This window comes from Bos javanicus, chromosome 11 (genome assembly GCF_032452875.1).
Source record: "Bos javanicus breed banteng chromosome 11, ARS-OSU_banteng_1.0, whole genome shotgun sequence".
Taxonomy (NCBI): Eukaryota; Metazoa; Chordata; class Mammalia; order Artiodactyla; family Bovidae; genus Bos; species Bos javanicus.
In genome coordinates this window covers 99,765,031-99,785,067 of record NC_083878.1, presented here as the reverse complement: position 1 = coordinate 99,785,067, position 20,037 = coordinate 99,765,031, and the positions used below count along the sequence as shown (strand labels likewise).

Genomic DNA, 20,037 nt, shown 5'->3' with positions numbered 1-20,037 from the left:
ACCAGGAACGTGGACATGCCCCATCCCTGAGCACCAGGAACGTGGACATGCCCCATCCCCACCAGCACCAGGAACGTGGACATGCCCCATCCCCACCAGCACCAGGAACGTGGACATGCCCCATCCCTGAGCACCAGGAACGTGGACATGCCCCATCCCTGAGCACCAGGAACGTGGACATGCCCCATCCCCCACCAGCACCAGGAACGTGGACACCCCCCCATCTCCCAACAGCACCAGGAACATGGACATGCCCCCATCCCCACGATTCAGCAGGTGCCGCATGGGCTCTGGCAGCCAGGAGGTCTGGAACTGCAGGCCCCACAGCCCCAGCTCCCCTCCTACCCCGAGGCACAGTCCTCAGCAACTTCATTAAGGGTCATTCTGTTCCTCCTGAGGCAGCCAGGCCTGTGACTGGAGGGCCAGCCAGTGTCCTGGAGGTGAGGGACTCTCGCTTCTGATAGGAGCACAGGGGCCCCGGGGTCGCCCAGTCCCCACCTCGCTGCAGCCTCAGCGCCCCATCCAGCAGCACCCCTCCAGACCGGGTCTCTTATGCCTTTTTGAAAAACAGCCTGTTTGGCAGTAGACGGCAGACAGGTATATTTAGTGACCCCGCTCAACACTCCCGAACCATCAACGTGGCGCTTCTGGGCCTCGCCCGGCCGCCAGTCCCCGGCCCCACACCGGGCCCTCGCTCCGCCGGCCCGCTCATCTCAGGGCAAGGCTGTAGACGTGGTAGATCTCGTCTGGGAGGTTCTCCTGCCGCTCCTGGGCCAGGAGGCTGAGGCCTGCGCTGCGGACGATCCTGTGCACCACGTCCAGGGCGCGGCACACGCTGCTGTCCACGTCGTCCAGGATGACGCCCTCCTGGGCCATGTTGTCCTTGATGACGATAATGCCATTGGGGCGCAGGCCCCGCTTGCAGCGCCGCAGGAACTCAGCCAGATGCTGATCGGTCAGGTGGCCTGGGGAAAGCAGAGGCTGTCACCGGGGAGAGGCAGGCCCCGCTGGGCCCCTGCCTGGCCTTCGGCACCACTACTACCTTCCTGAGTGCTGACCGTGCTGAACACACAGGGCACGCTGGCTCTCAACAGCCCTGAGGGGGTTCACCAAACCCCACTTTGAGCGGAAATGGGCTCAGAAGCCACCTGCCCCACACCTGCCCTCCACCCTCCCCTCCTAACCTTTGCCAGCGGCGTGCACCCAGCCGAGTTCCTCACCTACATCACAACCCCAAACAGAACTCAGGGCTGGACCCCGTGGGTTCCTGGCAGGCCTGGGCCACCGAGCTTGCAGTGGGGAGGCCTGCTGCCAGGTGGGCAACCCGAGAAGAGCACCCCGATTGTGCCATCAGGCTAAGTGGGTGCAGGCCAGGACAGCAGGGCAGGGCTCGCTCCCCACAGACAGCACAGCGGGCGGCTGAGGCTTCCACTTCTCCTAAAAACCCCTTCCTTAGAAAAACTCATTTCCACATTCTTTGAATGCAATTAAAACTTGAAAATTAAATATTTTTTTCAGCAAAGAACTGCCCCCAAATGGGTCGCAGCAGATACTGAGTTGAAACAAAATGTGGAAACAAATGAGCCTTTGAGGTGGAGCCCCGGGAGGGAGGAGTTGAGGAGCCTCTGGCCCCCCACCCGCAGGAGCAGAGATGGGTAGGAAGGTGCAGAGAGGCGCGGCAGGCTCACCTATCACCCACTGGATCCAGATCACATCGTAGGACTGTGGCTCGGGGCTGAAGTCCTGCAGGCCGCAGCAGAAGAAGTTCCTCACTCTCTTGCCCTCCTCGCCCAGGTAGGTCTTAGCCTTGACCAGGAAGTCCTCTGTTACATCCACCATGTCCACCACTCCAAAGAGAGGCAAGAGCAGCCGCTTGGTGATCCTCCCAATGCCGGCTCCGCAGTCCAGGGCGTATGAGGTCCCCGTCTTGTTCGGGCCTTCCTGAAGCAGCAGAGAAGACAGACTGAAGAGAAGGGTTAGAAGCCAGAGGGACCCCTCTGCAAAGGGCCTTTCCTTGTGAGCCCCCAGAACTACTCAGATCAGCACAGGCTGGTGGCTGGCGTGGGTGGCGCCGGCGGTGGGTGTGAGCACAGCACAGCCGTTTTCTGGGTCACATGTTCCTGAGATGAAAGCCAACCTCCACTTAAAGGTGTTAACTTGACTAGATGCACTCATCTCCTCTCGCTCACAAGGGCCGTGGAGAGAAGCAGTGAAAGAAGGAAGAGGGCACTCGGTGAGCACACCTGGGAGGCTGGCACGCGGGTGGAGCAGGGGGCAACAGCAGCCACGGTGTGTGCCGAGGGAGAGGCAGGGAGGCGGGCCTGGGGAGGCTCTGGCCCTAGCGCTGCCAGCCTGGCACAGAGGCGGTGGCAGGACAAGAAAGTGGGAGTCTGTGTTCAGCAGACCAGCCAACACCCACAGCCCAGATATTTGCAAACATGGCAAGAGAGCAAAGGTTTCCGCCTCTGGAAAAATGGAACAGTCTGCGAGAAAGCTGCTCTGTTCCAGCACCAGGAGGCCCCAGCATGACAGCCGGCTCCTGGCTGGGGACCTTGCGGCAAAGCCTACGAGCTGGCCCGCCCCACCCGCTCGTCAAGGCCTGGGTGGTGGACGTGGGCTCTCCTCCTGGAGAGCACACCGGACCTGCCTACCCTCAGAAACCTCTGCAGGAACTTCCGGGAGCTGTTGATGTCGATGCTGGAGATGTGGCCATACCCCCCGAGCATGCCGTCCACGGTGGCAGGGACCTCCTTCCAGTACGTCTTGGCCTTGGAGTAGAACTGCTTCTCGTCCTCGATCACCTCGCTCGTCATGCTGTCAGCAGCCGCGTCTCTGCCCAGGCACCAAACTCAGCACTGGTGGTTCCTGAGAAGGAAAGGAAAGTGGGTGAAGCAGCCAGGTTTCGGGCCCCAGTCTCCTGGCATGGCTGCTACTGGTCACATGATCCTGTCTGATGCCAAGGAGTGGCTGCCCCCTCCAACCCCCGCCCGCTCCTACCCCTCGGAGGGCAGTGCCTCCTGACAAGAGCCGTATTCAAGTCATTTCACAAAGCTATCTTCATGTCAGAGCAGGAGACCCGGCGTCCTGGCTTCTCCATCTTTCCTTTCCCGACAGGACACCTGACCTGGCGGCTTCTGACCCCACGGTAGACAGGATCCTGATCTACAGTTAAAGAAGAGCAAAGCACGGAACTGAAGCCTCCTCTCTGGGACCCCGAGGACCCCGCCTCCCAGCTTCGGTCATGAGCACGTGGACAGGCTCGCCATGGGGTGCAGTGCTGCGAACAGGGAGAGAGGCAGGTGGACACACACCACCGTGCGTGAGGGCCACAGAGGGGCACAGGGGCGGGCAGACGACGGGCGCCAGGAGACGTGACACAGCAGCCGACACCAGGGAGGAGGACACATTCGCACAGCGACTGGGAAGACGCGAGGGCGAGGGGCTCCTCCAAGGGGAAGCTCGGGGTCCTCTAGGTCATGGCTGCCAACTCAGCCTTCACCCCAAAGGGCAGCGAGCTGCAACTACTCCGGGTTAAGCAGGAAGTGGCCTGAGACGTGAGATTCCAGAAGGCGGTGCTGGCAGCTGAGTGGACTCCCGGGTGAGAGGACCAGCAGATGGCCAGGCCCCCAGAGCAGAACAGAGGCCCACAGCGCCCCATACCCGCCAGCTGGGCTGCGCCACACGGGGCAGGGAGGGTCACCTCTCCCCATGGACAACACTGGTCTACAGATGCTCTCCGTGCACAGGGCTGGTCCAGATACAGCCTGCTCCCCGAATGGAACCAGTGCAAACACAAGGCAGAAACGAGGCCTCTCGCTGAGACAGAAAGTGCTATGGGAACTCGAGGGATGAAGAAGTCCCTTCCGAGTGGCAGGCGGGGCAGCAGCTGAGAGAAGGCAAGCCCTGAGCCGGGCCCTGAGAACAAGGAACACTCTGGATGGTGACAGGGGCAGAGCAGAGACGGCGTGGCGTGCATGCCACACAGAGGGCTGGCCCGGCTGGTTGCCATGTGTCACCAACGGGGAAGCGATCGGGTGAGTTTCTGAAGGGTGAGGGTGTGCGGGGACCCATCCTGGGGACGGAGCGGGGGCAGCGTGGGAAGGCGGGGCCAGGTCAGGGTCCCTACCCTAGGCCAGGAGGCCCGTGCACCTGCCAGGCCCTAGCCCCCCCGCGTGGGCGGCTCATTGTCACCTCAGCGTCGCAGCTTGAGTGCCATCTCCCCCCAGAGGCCTGCCCTGACCCGCCGAGGTGCCTTCCTCCCACGTCCTTACCCACACCCCACGGCTGCTGCCTTCAGAGCGTGTGTTTCTTTCTGAAATGAGCTGTTGACTGACCATCTGGCCTGCGAGGGCACACAGGTCACTCGGTGCAGGGGTGGCAGCACCCCCCGCCCCCGTCCTACAGGAAAGCTGTGCGCCTCTGAGCTCCGGGGGCTTCACTCTGCCCCCTTTACAGAACTCCACGGGGCTGAAGTTAAGCCCACCCCACCCAGCCGGTACAGTCCTGCAAAAGAGCTGAGAACCCCCTAAGACCAAGGAATGCCTCAAGGGAAGTAATGGGAAAGTGCCCTGCGGACAGCACGGGCCTTCAGGACGCAGCCTGGAGACTAGGAGGAGAGAAGGGAGACAAAACATGAGGCGTGCTGAAGATCTTTCACTCCCGTGTCTGTCGCCAGCCTCCAACCCAACACCTGTATTCTGAACTTGTCCCAGAAGGAACCTTCCAGAAGCAGCAGGCGTGCCCTGCGCAAACAACTCAGAGACACGGCTCCTCGATGCAGTTCCACTTCTGCCATGGCCAGCCCCTTCCAGAGACCCCACCAGCGAGTGCGGTCACCAGGGAGGGCCCGGCCTGGCAGGTGAGAGCTGCTGGGCAGGGGGCCGCCTCCTCCACGGATCCAGGCTTTCTCACACGCTGGCCTTCCGAGGAACAGAGGAGGGCCGAGAGATCTACTAGCACAACCGGGTTGGCCAAAGTCCCACCCTCGGAGGCCCCTTCTGCTCCTGGAGGCCCCTGCTCCAGTCCTTCCACGGGCTCCTGAGTCAGCTCTCAGACAGATCCCCCGCTTCCTGGGCAGGCGCAGGGCCTGGGACCGCGGTGACTTTGGCTCCAGTTACTGTACCCACCCAAGAGCCCTCTGGGGTAACAGGCTGGGGGGGCCTGGGTTCCAAATACTGTCCACCCACCCCAATCATGGCAGTGTCCCACACCCGTGTCCCAACCCCTGAAGCTACTACCCCCCCGCCCAATCAGAACGAGGACTTCGCATGCTGCTTGTGAGAATGGGCTCTTGTCCCCCCAACCCTGAGGGACACGCGAAGCGAAAGGATGCAGAGACCCCCCAGTCCCCAAGCACACTAGCTGCGGCAGTGGCTCCCTGGCAACTGACGGAGGGGCCGCCAGCTTGAACATCACCATGTAACTTGACTGGGTTTGGGGGTGGCTTATGTGGGTGGGGTCGGCAAGGCCAAGTGGGCTCCCCGGCCCTGGCAACAGGGGCCACGGCAACTCTGTCACAGCGTCCCACCGGGCCCTGACCGCCACCCAGGAAGGACCGCGCCAAAGCCAGCTCTTCCACACCACACAGCTTGCTCCCCCGCAGACAAACTGCAGGTGGTTCGACCCTGTCCCCCTCAGATACACTTCCGGTTCTGTGCTTGTCTCTCTCTCCCCACAGGACTGGGAACTGCCTGAGAAAGCACTGGTGACACCCCGGAATGTATCATTGTATTTCTCTTGCATTCCACACAGCTCATAGGTATTCAACAAAATTCCCTGCCGATCAAATGAACAGAATAATTGTGGGCCAGACGCCCCCGGGGTGCACTCTCTCCCTCTGCCTGTTGTTTGCCCTTCCTCCCAGCAGACAAGGCTCCTGGGCGCAGGGACACTGCCTCACACACCATTAGCCTCAGACCTGATACAAGGGGGCAATTTACTAACTGGTTGCTCAAGAATCAAAGAAGGACCTTTGTGCGGCTACAGCCATTCTGTACTTTTCAGAAAATCCTACAAAGATGTAACCGTTCCAATCTGATAACACTGAAGCCCTTTACTGACAGTATAATTTTTTGCTTTACCAAAAGCCGTACAACATGATTCCTTTAAATGTCAAGGTCCCCTGAATAATCTCATTGACAAGAATTCCACTTACAGGCAGAGTCTGGGAATAAGCCAGGGAGGCACATCCAGCCTGGGAAATGGCAAGGGTGACTTTGACATTTATTCTAACAGCTTAGATTCATTAGTAAACATGACTTCTTGGGCCCTGTCTACACTGTACCTCCTGGCATCCAGACTGGGGTGGACAGGAGGTCCCTAGGAGTCAGTGGGGACAGCAGTGTTATTGATCAAACTCCAAGAAGTCCTCCTACACTCAGTCCAGATCATAGGAAGGAGCCACGTGGCTGCAGGGATGCGAAGGGGCCTGGACACAGTCTGGTTTCGTGAGTGCTCTAAATGAGCTCGGAGGAGAAAAGAGACCCTTTGCTCATTATGGAACTTCTGCTTCTCAGAGTGGAATGTGTCTGGGCCCCACCCCAAGGTGTTTAGGGCGACCCTGGGCAGCCGCCCCAGCAACTACTCTTCTTCCAGGATCCATGACAGAGAATGGTGTCTGAACTGTCCCTGCCTGTAAGTGGAATTCTTGTAAATGAGATTATTCAGGGGACCTTGACATTTAAAGGAATCATGTCGTAACGGAGGGAACAAGGAAGAAGCAAGGAAGAGGGGAGGGGATTAAACTCTGATGGTGAATGAACCAGGTCCGAACACTGGCTCTCCTCTCACTGGCTGTGTAAGCTCAGATAAGACACAACCTCAGTTAAGTAGGTGTCTTTATCTATAAAACGGGAACAATATTGACTTTACAGGAGGGCTGTGATGATTAAATGTGGATATAAAAGTGAAAAGTGATCCAGACACTGCTGGGCACATATTAATCTTAAAAAAAAAAAAAACCCCTCTGTCCAATGAGATGCTCATCAATTCTCTCTGCTAAATGTGAAGATCTAATGAGAAAATGTGCTGAAAGGCCCTATAAACCGTGGCGTGTTGGTCACACCTAAGGGATTATCACTGCTACTTCAGGGTGGTCAATCCAGTCACTCAAATGACTCTGCCAATGGCAGCAGAGGGGAGCGAGCCTCCAGGCACGCAGGCACAGAAACCCCCAAGGTTTTGGTGACTCCAGGGCTTCTGGTCGCCACCAAAGCATGCCACATGTATTTACTTCCAACCCTCCCATAGTCTCTGGTACACACAGAAAAACCATTCACTAAAATGGAGCAATGCACACACACAGGAAACCAGGAACAGAACAAGGACAGAATCCAGACTTCTGACCCCGCTCAAGGTCCCCTTTCTCCCAGGGGCTCAGGCCATCTCACTGAGCAGACTCTACATCCAGACCATGTGCAGTACAGCCCGGCCCCACCGGCAGGGCCTCTGACACCAGTTGTTTCTAACCCTTGTCTTACAGACGCACCAGATCCAGAGAGAGGTCGCAGCTGACTGGGCAGCAGAGCCTGGGCCTTCAGATTTATGGCAGCCTCTCTGCCAACAGGCTGACCTTGGCTCCAAGGGCTCGGGGGGCCGGCGGGCTGTCTTTTGAAATAGCACCTCTGTTGAGCCGTCACTGGGGTCGGGTCCAAGGTGAAATATGAGAGCGGCGCCTGGGTAACGAGCACGATACCCTGTGCCCGACTGTGATCCGAGCGCTCTTCCTGAATCCTCACACCCACCCTCCTTTGAGGGTGCGCGCCTTACCCGTCTGGCAGAGAGGAAACTGAGGCTCAGACAGGGAAAGGAACTTGAGGCGGCGGGGTTCGGCGTGGGGGCAGTGCCCTGATCAGGCTTGCGGGGTCTCAGCCTTCCTCCACCCCGGGACCCCGGGGGCCCAGGGCCGGCCGGCGGACCTTCCGCGAGCGCGCACGTGGGGCCGAGCCCGCTCGCGCTCGGGTCACGTGAAGAACCGGGGAGGCTTCAGGGGACCCAGGCGGTTGGGGTCCGGGGCCTCCCCTCTCCCGGCGGCCGCTGTCTCCGCCCCCCACCCCGCTCCGCCTCGCGCTACTCACCCCGGGTGGGGGCTCCCGGGACGCGGGAGAAGAGGACGGGGAAGCGGAAAACAGGGGCGGCAGGGCCGAAGACCCCCCACCTGCCCACGACCAGCTCCGTCCAACCTTGGCTGGAAGCGACACCTCGCGGCGCGCGCCGCTTTTGCCCACTTACGTCACTTCCGCGCTTCTGGGGGCGGGGCTGCGTCGGGCTCCGCCCCGCGCGCGACTTGTCTCCGCCCCCCCGCCCCCTTGACCCCTTGGGCTTCTGCCCTAACTCGAGAACTTCACTGCCTTTAAAGAGCCAAAACGCAGAGCTTATCCCGCCTCCGGCTTGTGCACCAGCTCATTTGGAGGAGGCTTGAAAAGAGCGTTTTGTGGGTCTTCCACTGGGTTACAAAAAAAAGAGGCGGGGGAGAGAGCCTTATTCTTGCCTTGACTCTACCCGTAACAATTAACATCCTTAAAATATACAGATCCAAAAAAAAAAACAAGTAAAGGAAAAAATACTCTTGACAGTGCCAAGGGGTTGCCACTCCAAATAAGCAGAACAAGGCCATGAAGTTTCCATTTCAAAAAGGTTGCCCTCTCCTAGGTTCCTCCCATACACAAATTCTGAATTGGTCCCTGAAGCAGTCGAGATGAACAAGTGAGTTTGCAGGTAGAAGACCTTGGGAACCTCTCCAAGCCTCAGTCTCTTCTTCCGCCAGATGCACAGAATAATTACTCATTTCTCAATGCTCGGAGGGTTACACCTGTGAGATATTGTGAGTTGAGCCTTCAGCCCAGTGTTTGGAGCCGGCTGTCAGTAAATAGAAACTGATTCATAATATTCGTCAAGGTATTCATGTATAGCATAATATTCACAATATTTATCATAAATTCTTTTTTCCTAGACTGACACCCTGGCTTAGATTTACAGTGCCTCCTGGACACTGCACACAGGAGGAGCTTACAGTGTGTTTGCTGTAATGAAGTGAAAGCTATGGTGGGGCAGTGGGGTGCCCTGAAAAGCCCCACCTTTTTAAAAAAAATATTTATTTGGCTGAGCTGGATCTTAGTTGCAGCATGTGGGCTCTTAGTTGTTGCATTTGGGATCTAGTTCTCTGACAAGGGATTGAACCTGGGCCCCCTGCATTGGGAGTACAGAGTTTTAGCCACTGGACCACCAGCGAGGTCCCCCGACCTGCTATTGAGTCCCCAGATCTGTCCATATTATGTAGCATCCTCCCTTCAGTTCAGTTCAGTTCAGTCGCTCAGTCATGTCCGACTCCCTAGGGCACACCAGTTTAGACTTGGTTCCCTGGCCTTGGACCCCTCTCCCAAGCTTCATTTTCCACACCTCTACGGCAGGAGGATAGATCTTGGGCAGCCTCAATCAGGAAGTTTCTATAATCTTTGTGAGTGTGGCTCTGAGTCTAGATCTTTGCGGGGGGTGCCTAAAAATCCACCTCTACCTTTTTTTTTTTCTTTCTTTCCTGTCCATGGAAGACAAAGTCCCTTCCCTGCATCTGGACTCCAAGACTTTTCCAGGTCTGGCTGGGCCACTGAATTCCAAAGCCTCTTGCATCACTGAATTCCCAGGCCTCGCCCGTAATAGATACTCAATAAATGTGTTCAGCATATATGGGCTGGAGGCTTTCTTAGAAATCATCTAGGTAGTCTGGTGTTCCTCGTTCATTTTCTAAAAATTCACATACCCTTAAAATAAACAGAAAAAATTTCTCACCCTCCTCACTCAATATTCTAACTTCCTAAGGAAGGATGTTCTTCCATCCCTGGTTGAGGAGCCTTTGCAGAAATACATTACATTGGGATTTCCCTGGTGGCCCAGGGGTTAGGAATCTGCCTTGCAGTGCAGGGGACATGGGTTCAATCCCTGGTGGGGGAACTAAGATCCCACATGCTGAGGAGAAAAATGAGTCTGCATGCCCCAGCTGGAGGGTTCGTAGGTCACAACAAGTCACAACAAAATATCGTACATCTCAACAAGAGATCTCGCTTGAGGCAATGGAGAGCCCGCATGCTACAACCAAGACCTAACACAGCCAAATAAATAACTAATTTCAAAAAAAAAGAAAAGAAATCCATTATATTGTCTGGGATGCCTCCTCCAGGCAGACATCTTGTAATGTGAATTCAAAGTCATCTTTTTCTCCATTTTCAAATTGTAAAATCCTATCAGGCCAGCGAAATCACTGCCCAAACTACCCTTGTTCCTCACTCTAGTTTTACAATACAAGCTTCCTCCCTGCCCTCTCCCAACTGAGAGTCACAGATGGAGCCCAGCTGTCCATTTTATCATGGAGCCCTGAGAAAGGAGAGACTTAACCAGCATCACACAGCATGCAGAAGCACAGCACAGGCTCAAAGCTGGTTCTCACAGCTTCCAGGCCCACCGCATTCTTACTGCCCAGACTTCCGAGTTCTAACTCCAGAGTCACCCCAGCCCGAACCTGACCCACCTGAGCCTCCCAGGCCCAGAGAGGGTAACTGAACCCCCCAGCCCTTCATCCCTGCCTTGGGCCTGGTTGCCTTGGCAGGGAGTCCCACACCCCTTTATGACTGCAGCCTTGACATCCTGAGCATGACAGCCCAGCCCTCTGCCCCGCACCCAGCCTACTTGGCCCTGAGTGCCAGGCGGGTCACAATTACTCTGGAAAGGCATGGAGGCGGCAGGGAGGGGCCAGCAGAGGGACCAGGCCGGGAAGATGGGCTCTCCCAAAGACCAGCCCACCTGTTAGGGGGCTCTAAACTCAGGGGGCTGTCTCTGGCCCCACCCCCCACAGCCCCACTAGGGTGAGTGTGACACTAGCAGCTGGTCAGTGCACGTGTGCGTGGGTGCACACTCAGTCATGTTTGACTCTTTGCGACCCCATGGACTGCAGCCTGCCAGGCTCCTCTGTCCATGGGATTCTCCTGGCAAGAATACTGGAGTGGGTTGCCGTTTCCTCCTCCAGGGGATCTTCCCAATCCAGGGATTGAACCTGGGTCTCCTGCTTGGCAGGCAGATTCTTTACCACGGTGCCACCTGGGAAGCTGGTTCAGAGCTGACAGCAATCTGGGGAGTGGGGTGTGGTAGGGAGGAAGCAGGCTCAGATCCCAGTGTCAGAAGCTGGGGCGGGTGGTATGTGTGTTTGTGGCGGGGGTTGTTGGTGGGTGCGGGGTGGGTCTGGGGCTCTGTCTCCAAAGGGGAAGTTTGTTAAAAATAAGTGTCTTGACCTGCCCCCAGTGAATCGGAATCTGGGGCATCTGTATTTTCAAGAAGCTCCCACCCAAGGGACTCGGGCTCCAGCAGGAATGGGCAACTGCAGGGCAAGCCACCCCTGTAAGCTGGTTCCAGCTTTCCCGATTTCTACCTGAGAGCTAGTAACAGCAGAGCAAGTTGAACACTCCAGGTGTTAAGTGCTTTCCACATGGTGCGGTTTCATTCTCACAAAAGAGCAGGCCCTGGGTTATCCCCATTCTATAGATAAGGGCGTTGAGAGCAATTAACTGGCTCCCGCAAGGGTACAGCTAATAAGTAAGGGCAGTGAAAGTCGCTCAGTACTGTCCGACTCCTTACGGATGCCATGGACTGTAGAGCCCGCCAGGCTCCTCTGTCCACGGACTTCTCCAGGCAGGAATACTGGAGTGGGTAGCCATTCCCTTCTCCAGGGGATCTTCCCAACCGAGGAATGGAACCGAGGTCTCCCCCATTGCAGGGGGATTCTTGACTGTCTGAGCCACCAGGGAAGCCCCAATAAGTAATGGAGCTGAGAGTAAATCCTAAATAATAATTTTAAAATAATAATAGCAGTTAGGCTTTGTTAAGCACGTACAATGTGCCTGGCATTATTCTAAGCCATTTACATCCGCTGGCTCATTTAAACGTCACAGCAACTTGAGAATGTGAGTGCTCTCACCGTCACCGTTTTTTCTGGTGAGGAAACAGGATCGGGGCACTCTAGCCTGAAGCCACTTTTACTGTCTGGCGGGCCAGTGGTGGAACCCCCCGAACCACACTGCCGCGCTCTGGGCGCTATGGCCTGGCGGGGGTGGCTGGTCTACGCCCTCCTGTCCACTTCCCACGGCACCCGCCCTCCGCCCCTCACTGGCGTGAGGATGCCCTGAGCTGAGCGCAGGGCCAGACATGCCCCGGCGTCGCCCCAGCTTCTGGGCCCAGCAGGTGGCGCCCGAGGGACTCCCCGGCGGTGGCGATCGCCGGCGCAGAGACCCGCTGCTGCCCAGGCTGCTGCGGCCCGAGCTCCGAGCAGCCTCGGACGCGGGGGTCTTCGGGGTCTCGAGGGCCTCTGAGAGCGGCGCCGAGCGGTGGCAGGCCCCCCAGTGTGAGTCCTTGCACTCCGATCCCGGGCTGGGCTTCAGGCGCTCCCGGTCCCGCCTGCCGGTCCTGCCCACCGTGGCCCAGCGGCCGGCGAAGAGCCGGACAGGGCTGAGGTTGCTGCTGCTGCCGCCCCTGCTCTTGGCCGGCGAGCCCCCCGAATCGGCGCCCGCATGCCCCGAGCTCGGACAGCGCAAGGACCCTCGCAGGGGCTCGGCCAAGGAGACCTCCGATTCCTTGGGCTCCCTCCTAGGAGAAGTTCTCCCGGGCCGGTTCCGGCAGTTCCTGCGACAGTTCAGGGCTGACTCTGCGGAACGGCTTCTCCCACCGAGTGAGGCCCCTATGGCTCCCCCCCCCCAGGGGGCGGGGCAAGGCGGGGCTGCGTCATTTCCGGTGGTGAGGGTGGTCGGAGTGGGGGTGGTCGGGTGGGGGGGTCACACCACCTGGCATAGAAGGATGCTTGTATTAGTGAAGTAGGGCTGGCAGAATCCTGACAACCACTGCTTGAGGGCGGCCCTGCCATTGTACAGATGAATAAACTGAGGCCCAAGGCCATGCAACCAGGAAGACTCTAATAAAGACTGTCCCCAAGCGAAGGCTCATAACTCTTTCTACTTCATCCTGCCCCCCACCCCCACCCCAGCACCCTCAGCATCTCAACATCAAAGGCATTCTGCGTCAGAGTTCAACGGAAGTCCTCCTCGGTGTTCCAGCTCCCACTTCCTCCCAGAGCTTGGGTAAGCGTCAGTGACCTCTTCGTGGGGACAGGGTTGTCATCAACGCTCTGACCATGGAGGACCCTGATCACTCATATGAGGTGTGGCCTGTTTGTTTTCAAGGGGCCAATCATCCTACCTCAAGAATAGCCTTAAGAAGATTTTGCTTCATCAGATACCTGCCCTGGGGCCCTTGAGTAGAGATTACCCGCAGTTCACCACGGTCAAGGCCAATCAGTGAGTTGTGGGAGGATGGGGGCAGGGGGGTGGGGAGAAAGAACATTTCTTTCCTTCCTCTGTCTTTCCAGAATTTATCCATCTGTCCACCTGTTTATCCATCTATATGTCCATCCATGAATCAAGTCTTCTCCCAACCTGTTTAAGGGTCATCCATCAACATCTATGAATCCATCCACCCATTCATTAATCAGGTCTTTTACACACATTCATAATTCACTGATGAATCCATTCATATATTCATTCTCCTATTCACCCATCCACCATTGCATACATCTGTGAACCAGGTCTTTCACAATCTATTCACGAATCTCTCCATCCATCCATCCACTCATGAATCAGGTCTCCTGTTGATTCATTAATCCATCTCTCCAGCCAGCCAGCCAGCCAGCTACTCACAAACTCCCACAATTCTATCCACCTATCCATGAAGTCAATGATTGATCATCTACCAATCCTTCCATCCACTTGTAAATCCAGGATACTATCCATCACTAATCTAATCATGAAGCCAGTCTATATACTCACCTGCATAATCATTCATCCACCCATGTATCCATACATCTACTTATCCTCCTAAGATCCAAACCTTATATTAAGACCTTTGTGGGAGTTCCCTGGCAGTCCAGTGGTTAGGACTCAATGCTTTCACTTCTGTGGCCTGGATTCTACCCCTGGTTGGGGAACTAAGGTCCTCCAAGCCAAGTGGTGTGCCAAATAAAAAAGACCTTTTCACTATTTCATCCATCAGTCCATCCACCCACCCACCCACCAACCCATTCTTTCACCCACCTGCCATTCATTCATCCATCTCTTCCTCTAACTTTGATTCACTTTTACTATATGTCAATGGAGAAAGTGAAGTCGCTCAGTCGTGTCTCTTTGCAACCCTGTGGACTGTAGCCCACGAGGTTCCTCCGTCCATGGGATTCTCCAGGCAAGAATACTGGAGTGGGTTGCCATTTCCTTCTCCAGGGGATTTTCCCAACCCAGGGATTGAAGCCAGGTCTCCTGCATTGCAGGCAGATGCTTTAACCTCTGAGCCACCAGGGAAGACCCAGGGAAGAAGCCACCAGGGAAGAAGTCAATGGAAAAGGAAATGGCAACCCACTCCAGTATTCTTGCCTGGAAAATTCCATGGACAGAGGAGCCTGGTGGGCTACAGGCCGTGGGGTCACAGAGAGCCGGCCATGACTGAGTGTCTGAGCACAGCACATATGTCAAATATTGGAGGGAATAAAATAAGGATGGAAGTAGGAAGAGCCTGGGCACTAGCACTTAGCTGGACCTGGATGCAGTAGCTCTAAGGGAGGGAGAAAATAATGCAGAAGTAGTTCCCCCTGCTTAACCATGGATGAAAGGTGAAGAGCATCGTCCTTGAGTTTAAAGACTGGGACAGTACATACACCAGACACGCCATTCCTTCTCATCCTGGGCCCATGGCAGACATTGCTAGTTGAGCACAGCACTTTCCCCCACTGAGCCTCAGAACCCTTCTTGACTCAGTGCTCTAGGAAGACACCGCCTATGGATACGCACCACCGTTGCGTAACTAGGTCCCAGTGCATGTAGCCGACTCTGTCTTGGTCATCTCCTGGCTCCCGGACTCTTTAAGGGACTCATGAAAAGTGTCCTCTCTGTGTCCACATGGACATAAAGATGTGGTCAGATAAATGGAGACGGGTATAGCCATAGGCATGTGCTTAAGATCGAACATGGCATTTCTGAATAACAGAGCCATTGATGGATCAAGCACACCATCCTGCAGCCTTGCTCTGGTGGCTGAAATGAATAACAATAAATGTAATAATCACAGATCCCCTTTACTGAGCCCAGGCCCCTGGCCAGGCTCCAAACTAGATGCCTCACATTTTATCTGATACTCAACAAACTCTTAGCGCACTTCTAGGGGGGATGTTAGTGTAAAGAAGCTGCCTATCAATGCAGTTAGACAAAAAAGATGTGTTTGATCCCTGGGTCAGGAAGATCCCCTGGAGAAGGGCACAACAACCCACTCCAGTATTCTTGCCTGGAGAATCCCATGGACAGAGGAGCCTGGCGGACTATAGTTCATAGGGTCGCAAAAGAGTCTGACATGACTGAAGAGACTTAGCACATACTCATGCAAACTCTTATAAGGATGTTGTTATCCTGCCCACAACACATAGTACATAATTTAAAGGGGAAATCTGCTGGTGGTCTGCCCAATGTCACAGGACTGGGATGGTTCATAGTTGAAATTGATGACTATGAGGAACAGTTCTCAGAGATGTTTACCCTTGGCCCTGCAGACCCTGGGGGTGTGGGGGGTGCTTTGCAGTCTCTTTCACGTCTTCCCGGCCCTGTACTGTGGGCATGATGATCCCATTTTACAGACAAAGAAACTGAGGCTCCAAGAGTTAGAATTGAAACCCAGGGACCGCCCAACTCCTGAGTTCATATCCTTCTTCTCTCTGCTAAATTGCTTGATATACAAGATTGCCTGCTGTTGAACCAGGATTCATAGCCCAGTCCCACCCCTAACCAGCTGTGCGATCTTGGGCAAATTGGGGGGAAAAAAAATCAAAAAACCTCTGTGCCTCGGTTTCCTCATCAGTAAAATGGGACTAATAATCGTGTTTCACAGGGTTGTGTGGGTTTGGTGGGCTGATGCCTGTTACGTGCTTGATCCATTGCTTTGGGGGGCAGGAAGTGCTCAGGAGGGACCTGCTCTGATGGTCAGGATCCCACAGAGAGCTCTGGTGGACGTGTGTGTTGCCGGGGTGGCATGCCGGGGAGGCTGGTGGCTGAGCCTCTCATCTCTCTCACCAGGCCCCAGGCTACACAGGCCCCCAAGCTCAAGGCTGTGCTCACCCACAACTCCTCGGGGGAAGGCTCAGGGCACCGCAGGCGATGTTGCCCTTTCCGAGTGCGATTCGCTGACGAGACGCTGAGGGACACAGCACTCCGTTACTGGGAACGCAGCTGTGCTGGTGAGCAGACAGGAGGGGGAGCTCCAGGACTCCAGAAAGTTCCAGCCTGAACCCTGGCCAGCAGAGGCTGGGCCCTGGTACTGCAAAGGCCAAGAGGCCACTGAGCCTGCAGAGGAGGCCCCTAAACTGGCCTTTCCAGAAGCTCTTAGGGTGACCTTCAAGGACGGTGTAGAGGGTCTGAGGTTCAGCAGAGGTGGCTCAAGGCAGATGGTGCCAGGGAGCAGCTGGGCCCAGAGAGCAGGGTCTGCCCAGGCCTGGCCACCACGCAAGGATTGCTCACTGCCAAGGGTTCCCACACACTGTATCCCCTGCCCACCCGGGACCCGCACCCACAGCCCGCAGACCCCGCACCTGGCCTCCAGGGGCTGGAGAAGGTGGGAATTGAAATACCCAAAGCGTTTCCCAGATCCATGAAGGCAGACCTCAGGGGCCTGGCTGGGGAGGTGTCCAGAAAGTTCTAGAAGATCACACCTCTGCGGGAGGCTGGCACTGCCTGGTCCAGCAAGGAAGCTCGGAACCAACCATCAGTCCCAGTTTCCCCGGGGAGAACTGTGCTCTCGGCTCTTTGGGTGACGGATGTGGTCATATCGGTGGTGGCAGTTTCCACTGTTTTCTGAAGTGGGTGTCACAAGAGGCAAGCAGGAAGAATACACATCCTCGCTCTAGTATGAACCCTTCCCAAGGCCCCCTTTCCCCATCTGCCCGGCCCTTTCTCTTCTCAGGATCCAGCAATCCAACAGCCTCATCTATTTATTAAGCATCAACTGTGTGCACTTTCAGAGAACAGCTGCTCTAAAGCCTTGCTGGGGATTTTTATTTTTCAGTTGCTTAGTAATGTCCGACTCTTTGTGACCCCATGGACTACAGCACACCAGGCTTCCCTGGTCTTCACCAACTCCCAGAGCTTGTTCAAATTTATGTCCATTGAGTCGATGATGCCATCCAACCACCTCATCCTCTGTCGCCCCCTTCTCCTCCTGCCCTCGCTGGGGGTAAAGTCCTCAAAATCCAGGACCTTGGCCAATTCAGGAGGAGCCTGACCCAGCCCCGTCAGGATCACAGGAAGTTGGAGGTGGAAGCTGAAATTTTGCCCAGTTTTGTTTGATGGGGGAAGCCAAGGCTCCAAGAGCAGATGACAAGCAGCTGAGAAGTCAGAGTCTACCCCAGCCACTGCTGGGAATCCCAGGAAAAGGAGGGGACGGGGGCTGGAGAAAGTTTCTTGGGAATGGCAGCTGGCTGGCACGGGAGACACTTCCTGGGAAGTTGCTGGGCACAGGGGCTGTGGCCATCCCCTCAGGGCACCAGAGCGGGGATTTCAGGCTTCCTGACCAGCCAGAGGGGCAGCTGTTGGGCAGGAAAGACTCCAGCCCTGTAGGATTCTCAGAATCATTGCTTGGATTCCCTGGTGGGGCCACTGGGCTTCCCATAGTGGGAAAAGGGGAACCTGTTTGGGGCTGGAGCTGGAGTGGGTGTGTGGGGAGAGGGTGGGGGGCAGTGCAGAGCTTGGATAAGAAAGGCAGAAACAGTCATGCAGGATAGTTTTAAAACCAGAGCCTTCTCTGGAGGCAGCCAGAAGGCGCTGGGGAGCCTTGGGTTGCCATGGAGACAGGGCTCTGCCTGTCACAGGGAAGAGGGGGGAGGGTGGGGTACAGGTGGCCCCGCCTGGGGAAGAGATCTCACCCATGCCCTCTCTCCTTCAGCCCGGCAGGGCATCTTCGAGAACAGGACAGCCAAGCCCCGGTCAACAGCATCGGATCGGGTGTTCGGGAGTGTCGGAAGATGGCTGGAGAGCTTGCCCAAAGCCCTGTATGCGAGGGCCAAGGAGGAGACCGCGGCCAGCCCCTTCAGCTGGGACTTCCCTGGCCTGTGAGGCTTTGTGGAAGGGGGCGGGATTCACGCGCCTCCTCCCCCTGTAAACCACCCTGTCCAGCGGTGGTCTGGGCCCTGGAGGGTCCTGCCAGCCATGCATGGACCTGGGACTCGGGGTCCACGCAGCTCATGGGCGCCTGTCCCCCTCAGGTCCACCCTGGAGCCGAATGGCCACCTCCCTGAGGACACTTCCATGAGCAGCAGCCTGCCCTTCATCCCCAGGGCCACCGCCCAGAGGCAGCGGGGGGACCTCAAAGCCTTCCTGGAGCAGGTGGGCAAATCGTCCTGTTCCTGGAGCCAGAAGCTGGTGAGCACCTGCCGGTGGCCAGCCGCGTGGAGCGCCCTGCCTGGTGGGAGGGTGCCCAGTGGGGTGGCGTGGTCTCTGGGTAAAACCTCTGTATGTGCTTGCCTAAGGGCTGGGCTTTCAGGCTGGACCGCCTGGGGTCAGACTCCAGCTCCTACCCTGCTGTAGGTGGAGGCTTTCTTATGTCAGTTTCTGCATCTGTACAGTGGGGCCCACCGCGGTGTCTGCCCCCTCGGGCTGCAGTGTAGAACTCCCTGGGCCCAGGAAACCCCATCTCCTGCCCAGAGGCCCCTGAAAGTGGCCCTCCTTCTTGCTCTAGGAGTCCTTCCTGCCCAGCTTGGTGCTGCACACGATCCTGAAAAGAGGCCGCCCTAAGGGGTACCAGCTCCTCCTGCCTTCAGCATCGCATCGCACCCAGAGGTGAATGGTCACTGGTGTCCAAGCCCAGCCATGGACATGGGTGAGGGGTGAAGAGAGGCCTTCCCTAACCCACAAATAAAAGCACATCCCAGGTGGCTGGTATCTGCTGCCGGGTCTCACCCTGCAAACCTCTCCAGGTGCCTGGTTGCTAGTCTTTGGGGGTCCTGGACCAGGGGGTGTGGAAGGGGTAGGGTCACAGAAGATGAGGAAGTGAGGCATCTTTAGGGGTCAGGCTTGTTCCAAGTGAACCATTCTGGGAGGTGGGAGACCCTGCCATACACCTCAAACCTAGGACCAAGCCTCTGTCAACCTAGATCAGCCCACACCTGAACAGCCGCCTGCTCTAAACCACCACCCCCCCAGCATCCATCTTTGACTGGAACCAAAGGCTGCTTGTTGTTGGAAGAGGACCCTCTTCCAACAACACAAGAGACGACTCTACACATGAACATCACCAGATGGTCAACACCGAAATCAGACTGATTATATTCTTTGCAGTCGAAGATAGAGAAGCTCTATATAGTCAGCAAAAACAAGACCAGAAGCTGACTGTGGCTCAGATCGTGAACTCCTTATTGCAAAATTCAGACCTAAATTGAAGAAAGTAAGGAAAACCACTAGACCATTCAGATATAACCTAAATCAAATCCCTTACAATTATGCAGTGAAAGTGACAAGTAGATTCAAGGGATGAGATCGGATAGACAGATGCTCTGAAGAACCATGGATGGCGGTTTGTGACATTGCACAGGAGACTGTGATCAAAACCATGCCCAAGAAAAGGAAATGCAAAAAGGCAAAATGGTTGTCTGAGGCGACCTTACAAATAGCTGAGGAAAGAAGAGAAGCGAAAGACAAAGGAGAAATGGAAGGATAGTCCCATCTGAATGCAGCGTTCCAAAGAACAGCAAGGAGAGGTAAGAAAGCCTTCCTAAGTGATCAATGCAAAGAAATAGAGGAAAACAATAGAATGGGAAAGACTAGAGATCTCTTCAAGAAAATTAGAGTACCAAGGCAACATTTCATGCAAAGATGGGCTCGATAAAGGACAGAAATGATATGGACCTAACTGAAGCAGAAGATATTAAGAAGAGGTAGCAAGAATACACAGAAGAACTATACAAAAAAGATCTTCACCACCCAG

At 56.0% G+C, this 20,037-nt stretch overlaps 2 protein-coding genes across 8 annotated transcripts; one reads left to right on the top strand and one right to left on the bottom strand.

The window, feature by feature from the left end:
* Positions 1-575: 575 nt before the first annotated feature.
* Positions 576-12,691, bottom strand: NTMT1 (N-terminal Xaa-Pro-Lys N-methyltransferase 1). 6 transcript variants are annotated; one of them, XM_061433832.1, is made up of 4 exons: positions 12,603-12,691; positions 2,652-2,865; positions 1,689-1,941; positions 576-965 (listed from the first exon to the last, which is right to left on the bottom strand). In XM_061433832.1, exons 2-4 carry the CDS (start codon positions 2,811-2,813, stop codon positions 709-711), a joined length of 672 nt encoding a protein of 223 aa, XP_061289816.1. In that variant the 5' UTR covers positions 2,814-2,865; positions 12,603-12,691; the 3' UTR covers positions 576-708. The 6 variants fall into 6 exon arrangements, with proteins under 6 accessions (XP_061289816.1, XP_061289818.1, XP_061289815.1 ...); XM_061433834.1 differs by lacking the exon at positions 12,603-12,691 and adding an exon at positions 10,520-10,590; XM_061433831.1 differs by lacking the exon at positions 12,603-12,691 and adding an exon at positions 8,076-8,236.
* On the top strand, positions 11,251-19,025 carry C11H9orf50 (chromosome 11 C9orf50 homolog). Of its 2 annotated transcripts, none has more exons than XM_061433822.1 (7): positions 11,251-12,706; positions 13,019-13,112; positions 13,215-13,328; positions 16,140-16,300; positions 18,001-18,166; positions 18,320-18,440; positions 18,793-19,025. In XM_061433822.1, the coding sequence occupies exons 1-7, from the start codon at positions 12,187-12,189 to the stop codon at positions 18,895-18,897; spliced, it is 1,281 nt and encodes a 426-aa protein (XP_061289806.1). In that variant the 5' UTR covers positions 11,251-12,186; the 3' UTR covers positions 18,898-19,025. The 2 variants fall into 2 exon arrangements, with proteins under 2 accessions (XP_061289806.1, XP_061289805.1); XM_061433821.1 differs by having other exon boundaries at positions 11,253-12,706; positions 18,320-18,476.
* Positions 19,026-20,037: the final 1,012 nt, after the last annotated feature.

Bases quoted from the DNA above. Each gene is read 5' to 3' on its own strand.
- C11H9orf50 (XM_061433821.1), top strand. From the start codon at position 12,187: ATGCCCCGGCGTCGCCCCAGCTTCTGGGCCCAGCAGGTGGCGCCCGAG. The intron at 13,329-16,139 runs GTGAGTTGTGGG...CTCTCTCACCAG, and splicing joins ACCACGGTCAAGGCCAATCA to GCCCCAGGCTACACAGGCCC. The intron at 16,301-18,000 runs GTGAGCAGACAG...TCTCTCCTTCAG, and splicing joins CTGGGAACGCAGCTGTGCTG to CCCGGCAGGGCATCTTCGAG.
- NTMT1 (XM_061433832.1), bottom strand. From the start codon at position 2,813: ATGACGAGCGAGGTGATCGAGGACGAGAAGCAGTTCTACTCCAAGGCC. The intron at 1,942-2,651 runs GTAGGCAGGTCC...CTGCTGCTTCAG, and splicing joins TCCTGCAGAGGTTTCTGAGG to GAAGGCCCGAACAAGACGGG. The intron at 966-1,688 runs GTGAGCCTGCCG...TGCTTTCCCCAG, and splicing joins CTGGATCCAGTGGGTGATAG to GCCACCTGACCGATCAGCAT.